General features: G+C 40.9%; 1 protein-coding gene across 1 annotated transcript; it reads left to right on the top strand.

Moving 5' to 3' along the window:
- The first annotated feature begins 2,484 nt into the window (after positions 1 to 2,484).
- LOC121811187 (tyrosine-sulfated glycopeptide receptor 1-like) lies at positions 2,485 to 5,875 on the top strand. The gene has a single exon (XM_042211990.1). The coding sequence runs from the start codon at positions 2,575 to 2,577 to the stop codon at positions 5,737 to 5,739; it is 3,165 nt and encodes a 1,054-aa protein (XP_042067924.1). The 5' UTR covers positions 2,485 to 2,574; the 3' UTR covers positions 5,740 to 5,875.
- The last annotated feature ends 9,042 nt before the right edge of the window (positions 5,876 to 14,917 follow it).

Below are 14,917 nucleotides of genomic sequence, written 5' to 3'. Positions count from 1 at the left end.
ACCATTAATTTTTTTATAAATTCGTAAAAATTAATCCGAAAAGTTAAAAAAATATTTTTTCGGACAAAAAATATAGCCGTTTTTCGACCGCTATTTTCAAATTTTTAAAAATTTTATCCCAAAATCATCTATAAATACTCACATTCATCATCTATTTTTTATATCAAATTATCTCTCACTCATACTTCTCTCATATTTTTTCATACAACTCACCTTCATCTTCCTCTCTCACTCAAACACTCTCTAAATTAAAAAAATGAATCCGTACGATATGGGCCGGATTATGCCGCCTATGAAGCCTAGTCAAATACATTTGGACGAAATTTGGCCATGAGTAGTGGCTTTTTTAATTTTATGAATTTAATTATGTAATTTTCAATATTTTAATTATGTACTTTTTAATTTTTTTAGTAATTTGTATTAGTATTCAGATATTTTGAATGCATTTTAATATTTTGAAAATGCTTTTAGTAATTGAAGTATTTAAATTGAATAATAGAATGGTGGGACCCATAAATAGTGTTAGAGCATGCCTTGCAGAAGAGTCGGATGTGTGTGTTATGCTCTTGCGGAAGAGTAGAGAATTAAAAATGAATAAAGATGGGTCTGGGCCCACATCCGTGCTCTTGCGCAAGAGCATGGACGTGGATGCTTTAAACTAACCACTATATTAATAAACATCCCATGAAATTATACTACATGACAATATATTATTCTTCATAGACCTAACTACTAACAAGAGATTCTACCCAAAAGATATATATTAGTCCGCCTCATTATAAGTGATTGATTTTTATTTTTAGCAACACATTTACTATTCCTATACTTTATTCTGTCTTTATTTTTCTATTTCATTGTCTCTCCTATATTTTTTTCTCCGCGTAATTCAATAAATACCATTTTTTATATTTCGTGCCTAAAAGAGACCAATTACTTGTAACATGACGGAGGGAGCATATATGAGAGATGACTTATCGGAATTCTAGGTATTCAATGGGAAAATAGAGTTTGAGCAAACTTGCTGAGATGGTCAGAGTGATCGAGGCATGTCGTTATTAAGAAGAAAATTTTTTACATACTGTTAAGTTGACTATGAAATCTGAACACCAAAAAGAAACAATGGAAGATGAAAATGAATGCTTTGACCAGAAATCATGGTTGGGAGAAATGTGATTTTTTAAAACGGAAGAAACCAGTAGGATGTTAGTTGATCTTCACTATTAAACAAAGATTAGATTGATCGCTAGAGAGATGTAAGACACGATTCTTAATTAGAGATTATATCTAAATACTCCTTTCGTCTCATGTTACTCGTATTTTTATTTTTAGGTCGTAAATTTAAGATTGATTTTTTGGTGTAATTAAATAAGTATTTTAAATGTAATTAAAGATCACTTAATAAGGAAACACTTAATTAATATTAATGAAGTATAAATTAAATATTACAATTCTTACTTAAAATAAAAATAGTGTAAGTAGTTCAGGACAAGGCGAAACAGATAAATGCGAGTAATATGAGATGTAGGAAGTATATGAAGTGGAAGTCGGAAACTATTTCTCCAATAACCAAAATGAATACTACTATTATACTCTTTTAATTGAAACATCAAATACGATGATCTTTTTTCCCTCAAATATGTATTACTACTAATATAATTGAAGACAATTGGTTGAAGATGATCCTTGGATTTTAACTATACAATGAAATTCATTCACATTATCAGCTCTAATTTGGCTTTTTGCAATCTTTAGAGAGGGTTTATCTAGATAAGTCAAATAAATTATGTCATGCTTAATTTCAGACTTCAATTTCTAGTAGAGAATTTTGTTGTTCAATGTGTCCTGTTAAGTGGAGAGTCGTCGTTCATGATTTGACCACCTCATTTCAGAAAATATTCAACGTTCCGTTTCGTTGTTTATGCAGTTGACTGTGAATTCTTGGTATAAATGAATATAGTAGGTGCTATATTTCACAAACCTACTATATAATTTTTTCTTGAAAAACTTTATTGCTTCCTTCCTTCCTTGTGCTATTTCCAAGAATTCTCACAAGACCTGACTTTGGCTATATTAATCTTAGTATAAATTCATGAACGCGCTTCTTTTACTATGATTTCTATTCTAATAGCGTGTGAAAAAAATAATTATTACTCAAAAATCCACATAGGAAATTGCTGTATTATTTTCCTCTTTGATGACAAGTAACATTTGTTTTAACTTATTGCATCACTATCAATGTGGATATAAATTTGACAAAAAAAGACAACAAATTGTGACATGGTCATCCACATATACACTCAACAACACGCCCACATCGTTTCTCCATCTCGTAAATATAAAAAAAAGTGGTCTCTTTTCTCTTAATAATGGAAAATAATCTCCCAAGAATGATGACAAATACACACAAAGTCACAAACAGTAGTCCATGAATTATATTTCAAAGTAAACACTTTTTTTTTCTTTGTTTAGACCTCAAGTTTATAATATTGTTCCATGCCTATGTCATCCCCTCTCTCTCATATACTCTAATCAAGAATTGAAAACCATGACCTTTGCAGCACAATTGAAGCAGCCATGCTCTTGAATTCTCTCGTTATGCATTTAAATATATCGGTAGCCATACTTGTAGTGGCGATATCGATATCTACATCTAATGGCTCCTGCAATCAGCTCGATCGCGATTCCTTATCGTTGTTCAACCTTAGCATCTCGGCCACACCTCCCCTCAACTGGTCTCTCTCCGCGGACTGCTGCAGCTGGGAAGGTGTTGGCTGCGATGGCTCGAGCAGAGTTACCACTCTATGGCTTCCTTCAAGAGGCCTAGTTGGAACCATGTCGCCTTCGGTCATCAACCTAACCACTCTGTCTCGCCTCAATCTCTCTCGCAACGCCCTCTCTGGCCCTCTCCCGGATGGATTCTTCGCCTCACTCACCACCCTGCAGCTGATCGATTTGAGCCTCAATCGCCTCTCAGGAGGCGCCTTCTCAGCCTCGGAAAATCTGCCTAACACCACCACCACCTTCAACTTGTCCTGCAATTCATTCCATGGCACAATCAAATCCTCGTTTCTTGACAAGGCGTTGAAACTGCAAGCCTTTGATGTCAGCAACAACAGCTTCTCCGGATCACTTCCATCCTTCGTCTGCACCTCTTCACCCTCAATAAAGCGCCTCGATTTCTCCAACAATCAATTCTCAGAGCAGATTCCTCCCGGTTTCGAACAGTGCTCAGAGCTGCTGAGCCTAAGAGCGGGCTTCAACATCTTGTCTGGACAGATCCCACATGATATCTACAGTTTGTCGACGATGCAAGAGCTCTACCTACCTAGAAACAAGCTCTCGGGAGCGATCAATCCGAGTATAGCCAGCCTCATCAACCTCAAGATCCTCAACTTGTGTGGCAATGAGCTGACAGGCGCTATCAGTCAAGATATCGGGAGGCTGTCCAGCTTGGAACACCTGCATCTCCACATGAACCGCCTAAACGGAACCCTCCCAACATCTATTACAAGCTGCACAAGTCTGATCACACTGAATCTAAGGCTCAACTCTTTACAAGGTGAACTTTCCTCTTATGATTTCTCAAGGCTTGTGCACCTCAAATCAGTTGACTTAGGCAACAATCTATTCAGAGGAACTTTGCCAGAGAGCCTCTTCAGCTGCCAAAAACTGACCGCGATTCGACTAGCTTCTAACTATCTCACTGGACAGATTCTTCCAAGCTTAGTGTCCCTTCCATCTTTGTCTTTCCTCTCTCTTTCACACAACAGCCTAACCAACATCACAGCTGCCTTTACAATCTTAAGAGATTGCAAAAAGCTCACCACATTAACCCTCTCAAAGAATTTCAAAGGCGAAACACTTCCTAGCGATGGCGATGTGAGTTTGGTTGGCCTTGATAATCTCCGAGTTCTTGCCCTTGGTGCCTGCGGATTCAGCGGCTCTTTTCCATTCTGGCTGTCGAAGCTGCCTAATCTCGAGGTTATAGACTTATCCTTCAATTTTCTTACAGGAACAATTCCTGGTTGGGTTGGGAGTTTTCAAGAGCTTTTCTACTTAGATGTGTCAAATAACAAACTATCAGGAAACTTCCCTATTGAACTCGCAACAATGCAGAGGCTAGCATTTCAGCAGAGCTCTCACCAAATTGATAGCAGCTATTTAGAGCTGCCTGTCTTTGTCACACCTGACAATGTCTCCAGTCATCAATACAAAATCTACCATCAACTCACAAGCTTGCCCACAGCTCTATATCTAGGGAATAATAGCTTAAACGGCGCAATCCCTAACGCCATCAGCCAGCTCAAGTTCATCTTAGCCCTTGATCTCAGCGGCAATCATTTCTCCGGTGAAATCCCGGGTGCAATGTCCAATCTCACCAACTTGGAGAGACTAGACCTCTCGAGAAACCACTTCTCCGGCCAGATCCCCTCATCACTCCAAAACCTCCACTTCCTCTCCTTCTTCAGCGTCGCAGACAACAATCTTGAAGGGCCAATCCCCACAGGAGGACAGTTTGACACTTTCCCACCCTCAAGCTTCCAAGGAAACCCAGAGCTCTGCGGCCGTATCTTGAATATTTCTTGCTCAGCCGCCGCACCAACGAATAATTCACCTCTGGCAAAAGGGACAGGGAAGAAGAAAGTGATTGTACTAGTCCTTGCCATATGTTCATCCATTTTCACCATCTCTTTACTTATATATTGCTTCTTGGACAAGTGGTGGAGAAGGATGGATCAGAAACAAGGCCTTGATCAGACAACAAGCATCGACATCGAGGCAAGAAGCACCGCAGAAAGCCTAGTCACAATATTCCCAAACAACAGCAACAACAAGATAGACACTCTGTCCATGTCTGAGATCCTGGAAGCCACAGAGGACTTCAGCGAATCCAACATCATCGGCACAGGAGGCTTCGGACTAGTATACAAGGCAGTTCTCGAAAACGGGACGAAACTGGCGATCAAGAGGCTCTCGGGAGACACATGCCTCGTGGAGAGAGAGTTCCAAGCAGAGCTGGAAGTTCTCTCCACATCCCAACACGAAAACCTTGTGTCTTTGAAGGGATACTGCTTCCACGACGGCTACAGGCTGCTCATATATCCGCTGATGGAGAATGGCAGCCTGGACTACTGGCTGCACGAGAAGCCAGGCGGCGCGGTCAGTCTGAGCTGGCCGCGCCGCCTGAAGATCATGGTGGGGGCCGGCAGCGGCGTGGCGTACATGCACGAGAAATGCATAGTGCACAGAGATGTTAAATCCAGCAACATTCTACTCGACCACAACTTGGAGGCACATGTGGCGGATTTCGGGCTGGCGAGGCTGATACTGCCGTACAGGACGCATGTGACGACGGAGGTGGTGGGGACGCTGGGGTACATACCGCCGGAGTACGGGGGGTCGTGGGTGGCGACGCGGAGAGGGGATGTGTACAGTTTCGGGGTGGTGATGGTGGAGGTGGTGACGGGGAAGAGGCCGTTCTCGGTGATGAATCGGGAGGGGGAGAGGGAGGTGGTGAAGTGGGTGATGGAGATGAGGAGGGAGGGGAGGGTGGAGGCAGGGGAGGTGTTTGATGCGGCGATTAGAGAGGGGGGGTTTGATGGAGAGATGAGGAGAGTTGTGGAGATTGCTTGTCTGTGTCTCAATCACAATGATATGGAGAGGCCAACCATGAATCAAGTTGTGGATTGGCTTAAGGATGTCGGGAGATCAAGCTCACACCATTGTATTGCACGTTAATGATTGTCAATTTTATTGTTCACATGCTATAATATAGTACTCCCTCCGTCCCACAAAGATTGTCTCATTTTGACCGGACACGGGTTTCAAAAAATGTAATGAAAAATGTCAAAATGAGTTGAAAAAGTTAGTGGAATGTTGGTCCTACTTTTATACTCCATATTAGTTTTATACTCCCTCCGTCCCATATAATTCGTCTCACTTTGATCGGGTACGAGTTTTAAGAAATGTAATGGAAAATGAGTTGAAAAAGTTAGTGAATGTGAGTCCAACTTTTATGTATTAGTTTTATAATAAAATGTGAGTAGGAATGAGTTAGTGGAATATGAGATCCACTACAAAAAATAGTAAAAAGTGAAAAGTGACAAATTATGTGGGACGGAACAAAATGGAAAAATCGGACAAATTATCTGGGACGGAGGGAGTAATAAAATGTGAGTAGGAATGAGTTAATGAAATATGAGGTCGCCACTAAAAAATGGTAAAAAGTAAAATGAGACAAATTTTATTAGACAGACCAAAATGATAAAATAAGACCATCCTACCAAGTGAAATGTTGTTGCTCTACCCTCAGATCTCTTGCAATATTAGTTAAATTTTAGTTAAATTTATCTCAATCACAGGGCTCTACCCCCATGTGACCTCTGGATACGCCACTGCATAGAAATGAAGATAAGTGGAAAATGGAATGAATCGAAAGAGGAAGACAGGCTTTGGAGAAGAAGAGCGACGTTTAAAATTTAGGAATTTCCTATTTGTTGACATTTGTTTGTAGTAGCATTGTATACATGATTTAGTTATATAAATTCATACTTCGTTTATATTATTTCCTCCCAAATAGTAAACCGAACTCCTCATTGTAAAATTATTATTTTCTGGGCCACGCCTTTTATTTATCATTTGATATTTTAACTCTAGGCATGTATTCATGTGGTTCATGTTTAGTAACTTGTCATTCTGTCATTACAATGCATGGAAAAATTTATTACATAAATTAAATTGTGAATGAAGTTTTCTTTAAATAATCATCGTAATTACCTAGATGATTGCGAAAGATAATAATCTTATAATTCTATTTTAAATTATGTTATTTAAATATTCAAAATAGTTTAAAGAATAAATAATTGCCAATATTCATGTTATTTAAGTTTAAAATAATTAAAATAAGACAACTTGGTTAAAAAATTGTGTTTAAACAAATATATAATGACCTAATCATGATTCATGATGAATATGATTATGAAGATTTATAATTATAATAGATTTATTACATTTATAAACTATTTTGAATTTATGTTAAAATTTATCTGATATTAATTATATTTGATGATGATTATATTGTTTTTATACATAGTTTTATTTAATAGTATATCAAATATAAAATAAATTCGAATTATTAACTGATAAAAATTTAATCTATTACACAAACTATATAAGACAACTTAGGTAAAAACTAGTTTAAATAAATATAGTAATATAATTGTGTAATCATGATAATTATCGTGATAAAGATTTATAATTTTATCGATTTACTATATTTCAAAAATAAGTTTGAAATTAGGTCAAAAAAATTACATTTATCTGCAAATGTGTTTATTATATTTACTGATTATGCTTACATGATTAATGTAGATTTATTTAATATAACAAGGGTATTTTTTATGCTGTTATTGTACTCCTAGTTTTTAATGCACTGTACTAATTAAGTAGGAGTAATTATTATACCACAACGTCCACATACATTAATAATAAAATAATACTCCATAAATTAATAAATAGGCCATGAATTACTCCATAAATTAATAAATATGCCATGAATTACTCCATAAATTAATAAATATGCCATGAATTACACGGATGTGATACAAAATACCGATAATAAATTCTATAAAATGGAAGTGAAAATAGTATTAGCATTTATTCCTGAAGTAGGAGCAGTAAATTTTTCCCAAGATCTCTTTTTACGCTTACATTTTCAACTGCAATAGTGTACTTAGTATTCAGTTGACATCTCAGAATATTGAGCATCAGCAGTGGCGCGAAATTCTTAAAAACACCTCCTGCCACGTCATACGGATTTCCCACTGCACTGCCACGTCATACGGACTTCCCACTGCACAATGGCGGAATTCCCCGCAGAATTCCCGACAAACTTCCCACAATAAAAAAAATTCACAAATTCCCAAATAACACACTTTCCGGAATTAAACAATTAACGTAATTAAAATTTCGACACAAATAGGGAAAAAAATTCCATTAAAAAAAGAAAAGTACATTTCACCAAATTAAAAAAAAATACATTTCAATAATTTAAAACTACATCAACGAAGACCCCTCCGATGCCATACTTCTTCAATAATATCGTTCTGGAGTCGAACATGAGCTTGTTTTTGGCGCATGTCAGCAAATGCACGGACTCGATCGACTTCGTCATGGGGTATCCCCATGCGTACATTGCTATTGCCACGTCATGGCTTGGACCCGCAGCATCAGCATCAGCATCATCATTGGCCCAATCAGTCAGTGCTGGACCTTCATCTTCGACAATCATGTTGTGCATGATAATACATGCGTACATGATGTCAGCGATGCTGTCAACGTACCACAGCCGTGTTGGATCCTTCACTGCCGCCCATCGAGCCTGGAGCACACCAAATGCCCGCTCAACATCCTTGCGCGCTACCTCCTGGCGACCCGCAACATATATCTTCTTTTCATCTGCTGGGCATCTGATCGTCTTCACAAAGACGGGCCACATAGGGTATATCCCATCAGCCAAATAATAGCTCATGTTGTGCTGGTTGCCGTTGGCGACGAAGTTGACGGCCAGACCGACGCCCATGCACTGGTCGTTGAAAAGGGGCGACGACTGGAGGATGTTGATGTCGTTGTTCGACACGGCTACTCCAAAATAGACATGTCAAATCCACAACCGGTAGTCAGCTACTGCCTCAAGAATCATCATGGGATTCTTGGCCTTGAAACCAGTAGTGTACATCCCTTTCCAGGCAGGGGGACAGTTCTCCCATTCCCAGTGCATACAATCTATGCTGCCTAACATCCCCGGAAACCCCTGTTGATTCCCGTGCATATCCAACAAAGCCTGACAATCTTCGGGGGTAGGCTTCCAAAGATACCTATCCCCGAATATCTCCCTAACGCCCTGACAAAAATACTTCAGGCACTCTCGGGCAGTCGTCTCGCCGATGTGGAGGTACTCGTCGAACATATCGGCCGCGCCTCCGTATGCTAGCTGGCTGATTGCGGCAGTGTACTTCTGAATCGGCGTATGGCCGGGTTTACCAGCCGCATCCTCCCGCACCCTGAAAAAACCGTATCAACGCTCCAAAGCGCCCACGATACGCAGAAAGAACGGAAGATGCATCCTAAACCGTCGCCGGAATAGGTTCTTCCCAAACCGTGGCTCCGGTGCAAAGTAATCCGCGTACAACCTATGGTGGGCAGCGAGGTAGTCTCGGGGTACTATAGTGCGACGATGGATGGGTCGAGGCACCGCCGGCGCCAAGGCCGCTTGTTCCTCCCTCTCCGCGGCCTCCCATACACGTGCGTGAATCAGTCGCATCATGTGTTCATAATGCCCATCACCACCACTACCACTACCACTACTACTACCGACCATTACATATATATAAAAGAAATTTAGAGAGAGAGAAACTTGTTAATACAAGTGGTGCGAATGAAAATGAAGTTCAACTGGATGTACTTATAGAAATAAAAAAACATTTAATTCAATAAACGAGAATTCCGCGCGGATGTCCGTGGGAGTCAACGCAATGGCGGACGTCCTCACGGAATTCCCGGTGGAATTTCGCGGAACTGCGAATTCTTCAACGGAATTCCGTATCCGTGCATGCCACGCACAATGGCGGACGTCCGCCACGGAATTCCCGCACGCTGTGGAAATTCCGCGGTGACGTCCGCCACTGCTGATGCTCTAATGGTATTTGTTAATAGAAGCATTTTTTTCAAGTTTAAAAATAATGTGTTAAATGGATGGTGAATAAAGTAGGAGATATGAAAAGAGAATAAAGTAGAAGAGAGAATTATGTTATTCAAAAAATAGAAATGAGTAAATTAACTTGAAACTTCCAAAAATAGAAAAATGGCTCTATTAACATGGAAGAGAGGGAGTAGTAAATTACTAAATCAACACTAAATAGTATACATCCAAAATTCGATAGTTGTACTCCCTCTGTCCCCCATTAATTGCCCACCTTGGTTTCGGCTCGGGTTTTAAGAAATGAAAAGGAAAGTGAGTTGAAAAAGTTAGTAGAATATTGATTTACTTGGATTTTGCATGGTGTTAGAGAGTAGTTTTACATTGTTTTGATCATATATTGTATACTTTGAGACATGATTATAGCTACTTCCCTATGATATTGGTATTTTGACCTCTTTGTGGAGAATGTGTAGAAAAATGGTTGAAAACGAGCTTCAACGGCGAAAGGAAACATCCGGGATGAAAAAGGGCGAAAATGCTGAACGAAGCTGGCCAGCCGCCAGCTTCATACCTGACCAACCTGGCGACTCGCCAGGATCCTGGCACCGAATTGCCAAGAGTAGCTGGCGACTGTTAGAGGGAAAGGCTGAAGATGGCTGAGCATAAGAAGTGCTCGATAGAACTCTGCAGATACAAACTCCACACACAAACTCCACACACAAACTGTAATTATAAAATCTGGAATAACAATCTTGCTTTATTGGAAAGAGTGAATAGAGACATGGAATAGAACAATCCTCGCACAGGAGGCCTATGAAATTAATCGTCCAAAATCCTCTACTTTCGAAGATGATTAATCCTCTCAGGAACTCCCTATTTATAATGACTGTAGGAGCTAAAATAAATTTATAATGACGGTAGAAGCTAAAATAAAGGAATTGAAATAACAAGAAATGGTTGGTAAAAATCGCCGAGAATTGTGAGCCTTCCATAACAAACTCGGCTCCCTTCCATAACAAACTCGCTTCCAGGATTTGCTGACCCAGTCAGCCAAATGACTCCCCTAGTCCCTCGCTGATACACTCTACACTCCGTATCAACTGCTCGGGGGGCCGAAACAACCTTGTCTACAAGGCAGAAATAAGGAAATTGTCTGCACACATCTGCAACGTCCATCCATGTGGCTTTGTCTTCCCTCTTTGCTTCCCATTTGATCAAAACCTTATCCACGGAGGCATTATCTCGCTGAATCATTCGTCCCTCAAGAACCATCTCTGGAAGGAATGGTTGGTCGGCGTCCATGAGGCCTTTCGGAAGATCCTGTTCAGGGACCGCATTACAAATGGCCCGTTTGAGAAGTGAGACATAGAAGACCGGGTGAATCCGAGAGTCAGTTGGGAGCTACAAACGGTAGGCCGCCTTTCCAAAACGCACCTCCACCCAAAAGGGACCGAAAAAACGTGGGGCCAGCTTCCGGTTGGTCGCTGTAAATTAGGTGGACTATCGGTGTTGCCGGAACTTCAAATAAACCATATCTCCGACTTCGTGCTGAACGTCCCGGTTGTGTTTATTGGCTACCGAGGTCATACGTTGCTGAGCACGCAAAAGATGCTGCTGCAACTGTGCCAAGGCCTCGTCTCTGAACCGAAGGGAATCTACAACTGCCGGCGATCTGATCTCTCCCGGAAGGTAGCTATGGATAGTTGGGGGGAGGGAGGAGGCCGACCGTAAACGATCTCGAACGGGGTCGTGCCGGATAGTTGAGGGGAAGGGAATCTACAACTGCCGCACGTGTTGTAGCAATATTCCACCCAAGCGAGCCTTTTGTTCCAGTTCCTAGGGCGAACTGCGAGAAGTAGCGTAAATAAGTTTGTAAGCAACGGTTTAAGACCTCGGTTTGGCCGTCCGTCTCGGGGTGATAAGCCGAGCTCATGCGAAGCTTAGTCCCCGTTGCTCGAAATAGCTCCCACCAGAATGAGCTAAGGAACACCGGGTCGCGGTCCAAGACTATGGATCGGGGAACACTGTGCAGTCGCACTACCTCTTTAGCAAAAAGATCCGCGACCTGTCTGGCCAAGAATGGGTGTCGCAGCCCGATGAAATGAGCATATTTGGATAACCGATCCACCACGACGAATATACAATTCATCCCCCCAGCTTTGGGTAACACGGAGAGGAAATCCTTGCTAATCTCTTCCCAAACACGCTCCGGGATCGATAGCGGCACCAACAGGCCGACCGGCAAAAGAGTCTCTGTTTTATGCCGTTGACATGTTGCGCAAGCAGCGATGAAGTTGGCAACCTGTTTCACCATACCCAACTAATACACATTGGTTGCTAGCAGCCGGTATGTCCGATACGTTCCCGTGTGGTCGCCGCTTGGATTAAGGTGAAATCCGGCTAAAAGTTTAGGTATCCAAGGGGACTGCGATGGAACCACGATTCGACCATTATAGAACAATATGTCGTGGTTCAGCTTGAAGTGAGCCACAATGGACAGCCCCGCCTCCGAACTAGCCTTGATTCTGGACAACCCTGGGTCAGCCAATTAAGTGGATTGCACGTCTGACCAGACTGGCCAAGTCGGCCGAGACAGCGCCGCCAACTCGATGAAGTCCTCGTCCCTTCACGAAAGGGCGTCGGCAGAGTGATTGGGTTTGCCATCTTTATAGAGGATGGAGAACTCGTACCCCAAAAACTTGGTGCTGGGGTTTGTATACTAAAGATGCTTCGAGCGTACATGCCTTTGTACAGTCAGCTTGTGCATGTATACGAGAAACGCCACGTCCACTCGTTTACCTAATTATGAGAATAGATAATATAATATACTATAATATAATGGTTTATTTATTGAAATGTAAATAAACAAGTCTAAGGTTTCTTACTAAGAAAGTTAAAGTTGGGAATTTAATGGGTTCTCAGTAGGGGACTTGACCGGATCTAGTAAGAAGATAAACAAGTTCACAACCTAGATAGACATTGACTACCTATTGGTGTGGTTCAGTGTTTGTGATAATTCTCTCTTACATAAGAAGAGATTAGTAATACTGGTGTGGTAGAGCACAGAAAGGATAACCTGAAATATATTCTTTATTGCTATCTACTGAAAGAATAAACTTCAGAAATTTTAGTATTTCTTAGTCTGTGCAAATAATATTAATATTGTTTTTTTTATCAGACGCCACTTTGACTTATCAATATGTGAGTTTTTCTCAACTCAATCATGGTATCATGGGTTGTAGTGATTGAATAACATGAAATATTAGAATATTATTTCATTAGGATTCGAATGCCCAGTTATGATTTTATTCCCAAGAGGTGTTTGACAAAGGAATTTATTATTCAGAAATCTGCGCAGTTGTAATTTTATTCCATCAATAATAAATAAAGTTTCAAACTAGAAAAACTCTTTGGAGAATTAATTTAATTCAAGTCATATAGCAGACAAAGAATTAAATTAATGGATTAAGATAATCTTAAACGTGAGAAATATTATAAAATAAAATGGAACCCAAGTTCTTCGTAATTTGGTGATTTAGATGGGAGTTCAATACCCTTATTATTCTTTATTGGAATAAAATAATTTTCCATTAGATAATATATTAAATTATGGGTTAATTGATTTAATAAGTTTATTGTCTAATGGGCTAGCCCAACATCTAATCACTCTATAGATCCACATTCTAGCCCAATAGAAATCCATCTTATAAATAATGAAGAGAGGTGAGAAACCCTAGCATACAATTGCACAACACATCCCTCTCCAAACCCTAGTCGTCACCTCCCTTCTCTCTCACTCTCTTGCATAGGTTATTGTGCCCCTGCTCTAGGGAGATTAGGGTTTCAGATTTTGTTCTTGTTACATTCTAATTCATAGGATTAGATCAAGACAATCTCGTATTTTTGTGTGATTTTCCCAAGATCTCACTTCACTATATTGATTCTTCAAGATCCGCCCATCTGGATGAACAATCAAGGATGTGGGAATAGAATACAAGATTCGTGGTCGAGAAATCATGAATTGACGGGAGACTCAACTAGACGTCGATCCATTCAGATTCAACTAGCAACATCGATCCATTCATGGATCAAAAGGCAACAATAGGTTCTCTAGTTCAAATAGCATGTTTATGTGTGATTTGTTGTGATTTTCTATAGATCTAGATTAAATTGCATGAAATTGGAATCGAATACATAATAAGCTAAATAGATCCGTAAGGATATGCTTGTTTTCTGTGTCTTCCGTTGCGGTAACCCCAACACTTGGCAGTCCAGTTTTGTTGTGCCAGCGTGGACAGAGGATGCGCCAACAGCTGCTTCAGACTCCGTTGGCGGTGTGGACAGAGGATGCGCCAACAGCTGCTTCAGCCTGAGAAATCCCCGCACGCCTTTGAGGAATGTCGGAATCGACTAACGCATGACAGCCGAAACTTTGGATGGATCCATCCAGACTCCGTTGAAGTAAAATATGTAGCCGAGGTTCTCCACATTATCACGGCACAACATACACTTTTTTTGGATTAACCACGAGGGAGTGTTCGCAGGAATGGCTGGAAAATATCATTCATTAAACTCTGGAACGTGGCGGGTGCGTTGGTCAGGCCAAAAGGCATCACGAGAAACTTATAATGGCCCGAGTGAGTGCGGAAAACAGTCTTGTTGACGTCCGACGCAGCCACGCGGATCTGGTGGTATCCGGCTTTATGATCTAGCTTACTGAACCGTCGAGCTCCATGTAGTTCATCCAGGAGTTCTTGGATGACGGGGATAAGATACTTGTCTGGCACAATGCATTTTGTTAAGCTCACGATAGTCGATGCAAAATCGCCAAAAACCGCCCTTCTTGCGGACTAAAAGGACCGGGCTGGAGTAGAGGCTTGTGCTTGGCTGAATGACTCCGGATGTCAACATTTCAGAAATAAGTTTCTCCATCTCGTCCTTTTGCAAGTGATTATAGCGGTATAGGCGCACAAAGATATGCTGGGACCTGGTTGCAGAGGAATACAATGATCAGTCCGGCGCACCGGATGAAGGGTGGTTGCAGTGCGGTTGACTGAGGGAAAAACCGCGATGATATCGCGAAGCTGAGATTGGGCAGCCACTGACAAGTTTATGCCCAATTCGAATGCTAACATGCTTAGTTCGCCTTCCAAAACATGCAAAAACCAGCAAGAATCCCCCTCCTCCAAGGTGGCGATGTCACGGGAGGAACATTCA

This window comes from Salvia splendens, chromosome 7 (assembly GCF_004379255.2).
Source record: "Salvia splendens isolate huo1 chromosome 7, SspV2, whole genome shotgun sequence".
NCBI classification, from domain to species: domain Eukaryota; kingdom Viridiplantae; phylum Streptophyta; class Magnoliopsida; order Lamiales; family Lamiaceae; genus Salvia; species Salvia splendens.
The sequence above is the reverse complement of the archived record's forward strand: the minus strand, read 5'-3'. Positions and strand labels throughout refer to the sequence as shown.

Coding starts and splice junctions, on each gene's coding strand:
- LOC121811187 (XM_042211990.1), top strand. CDS start 2,575: ATGCTCTTGAATTCTCTCGTTATGCATTTAAATATATCGGTAGCCATA.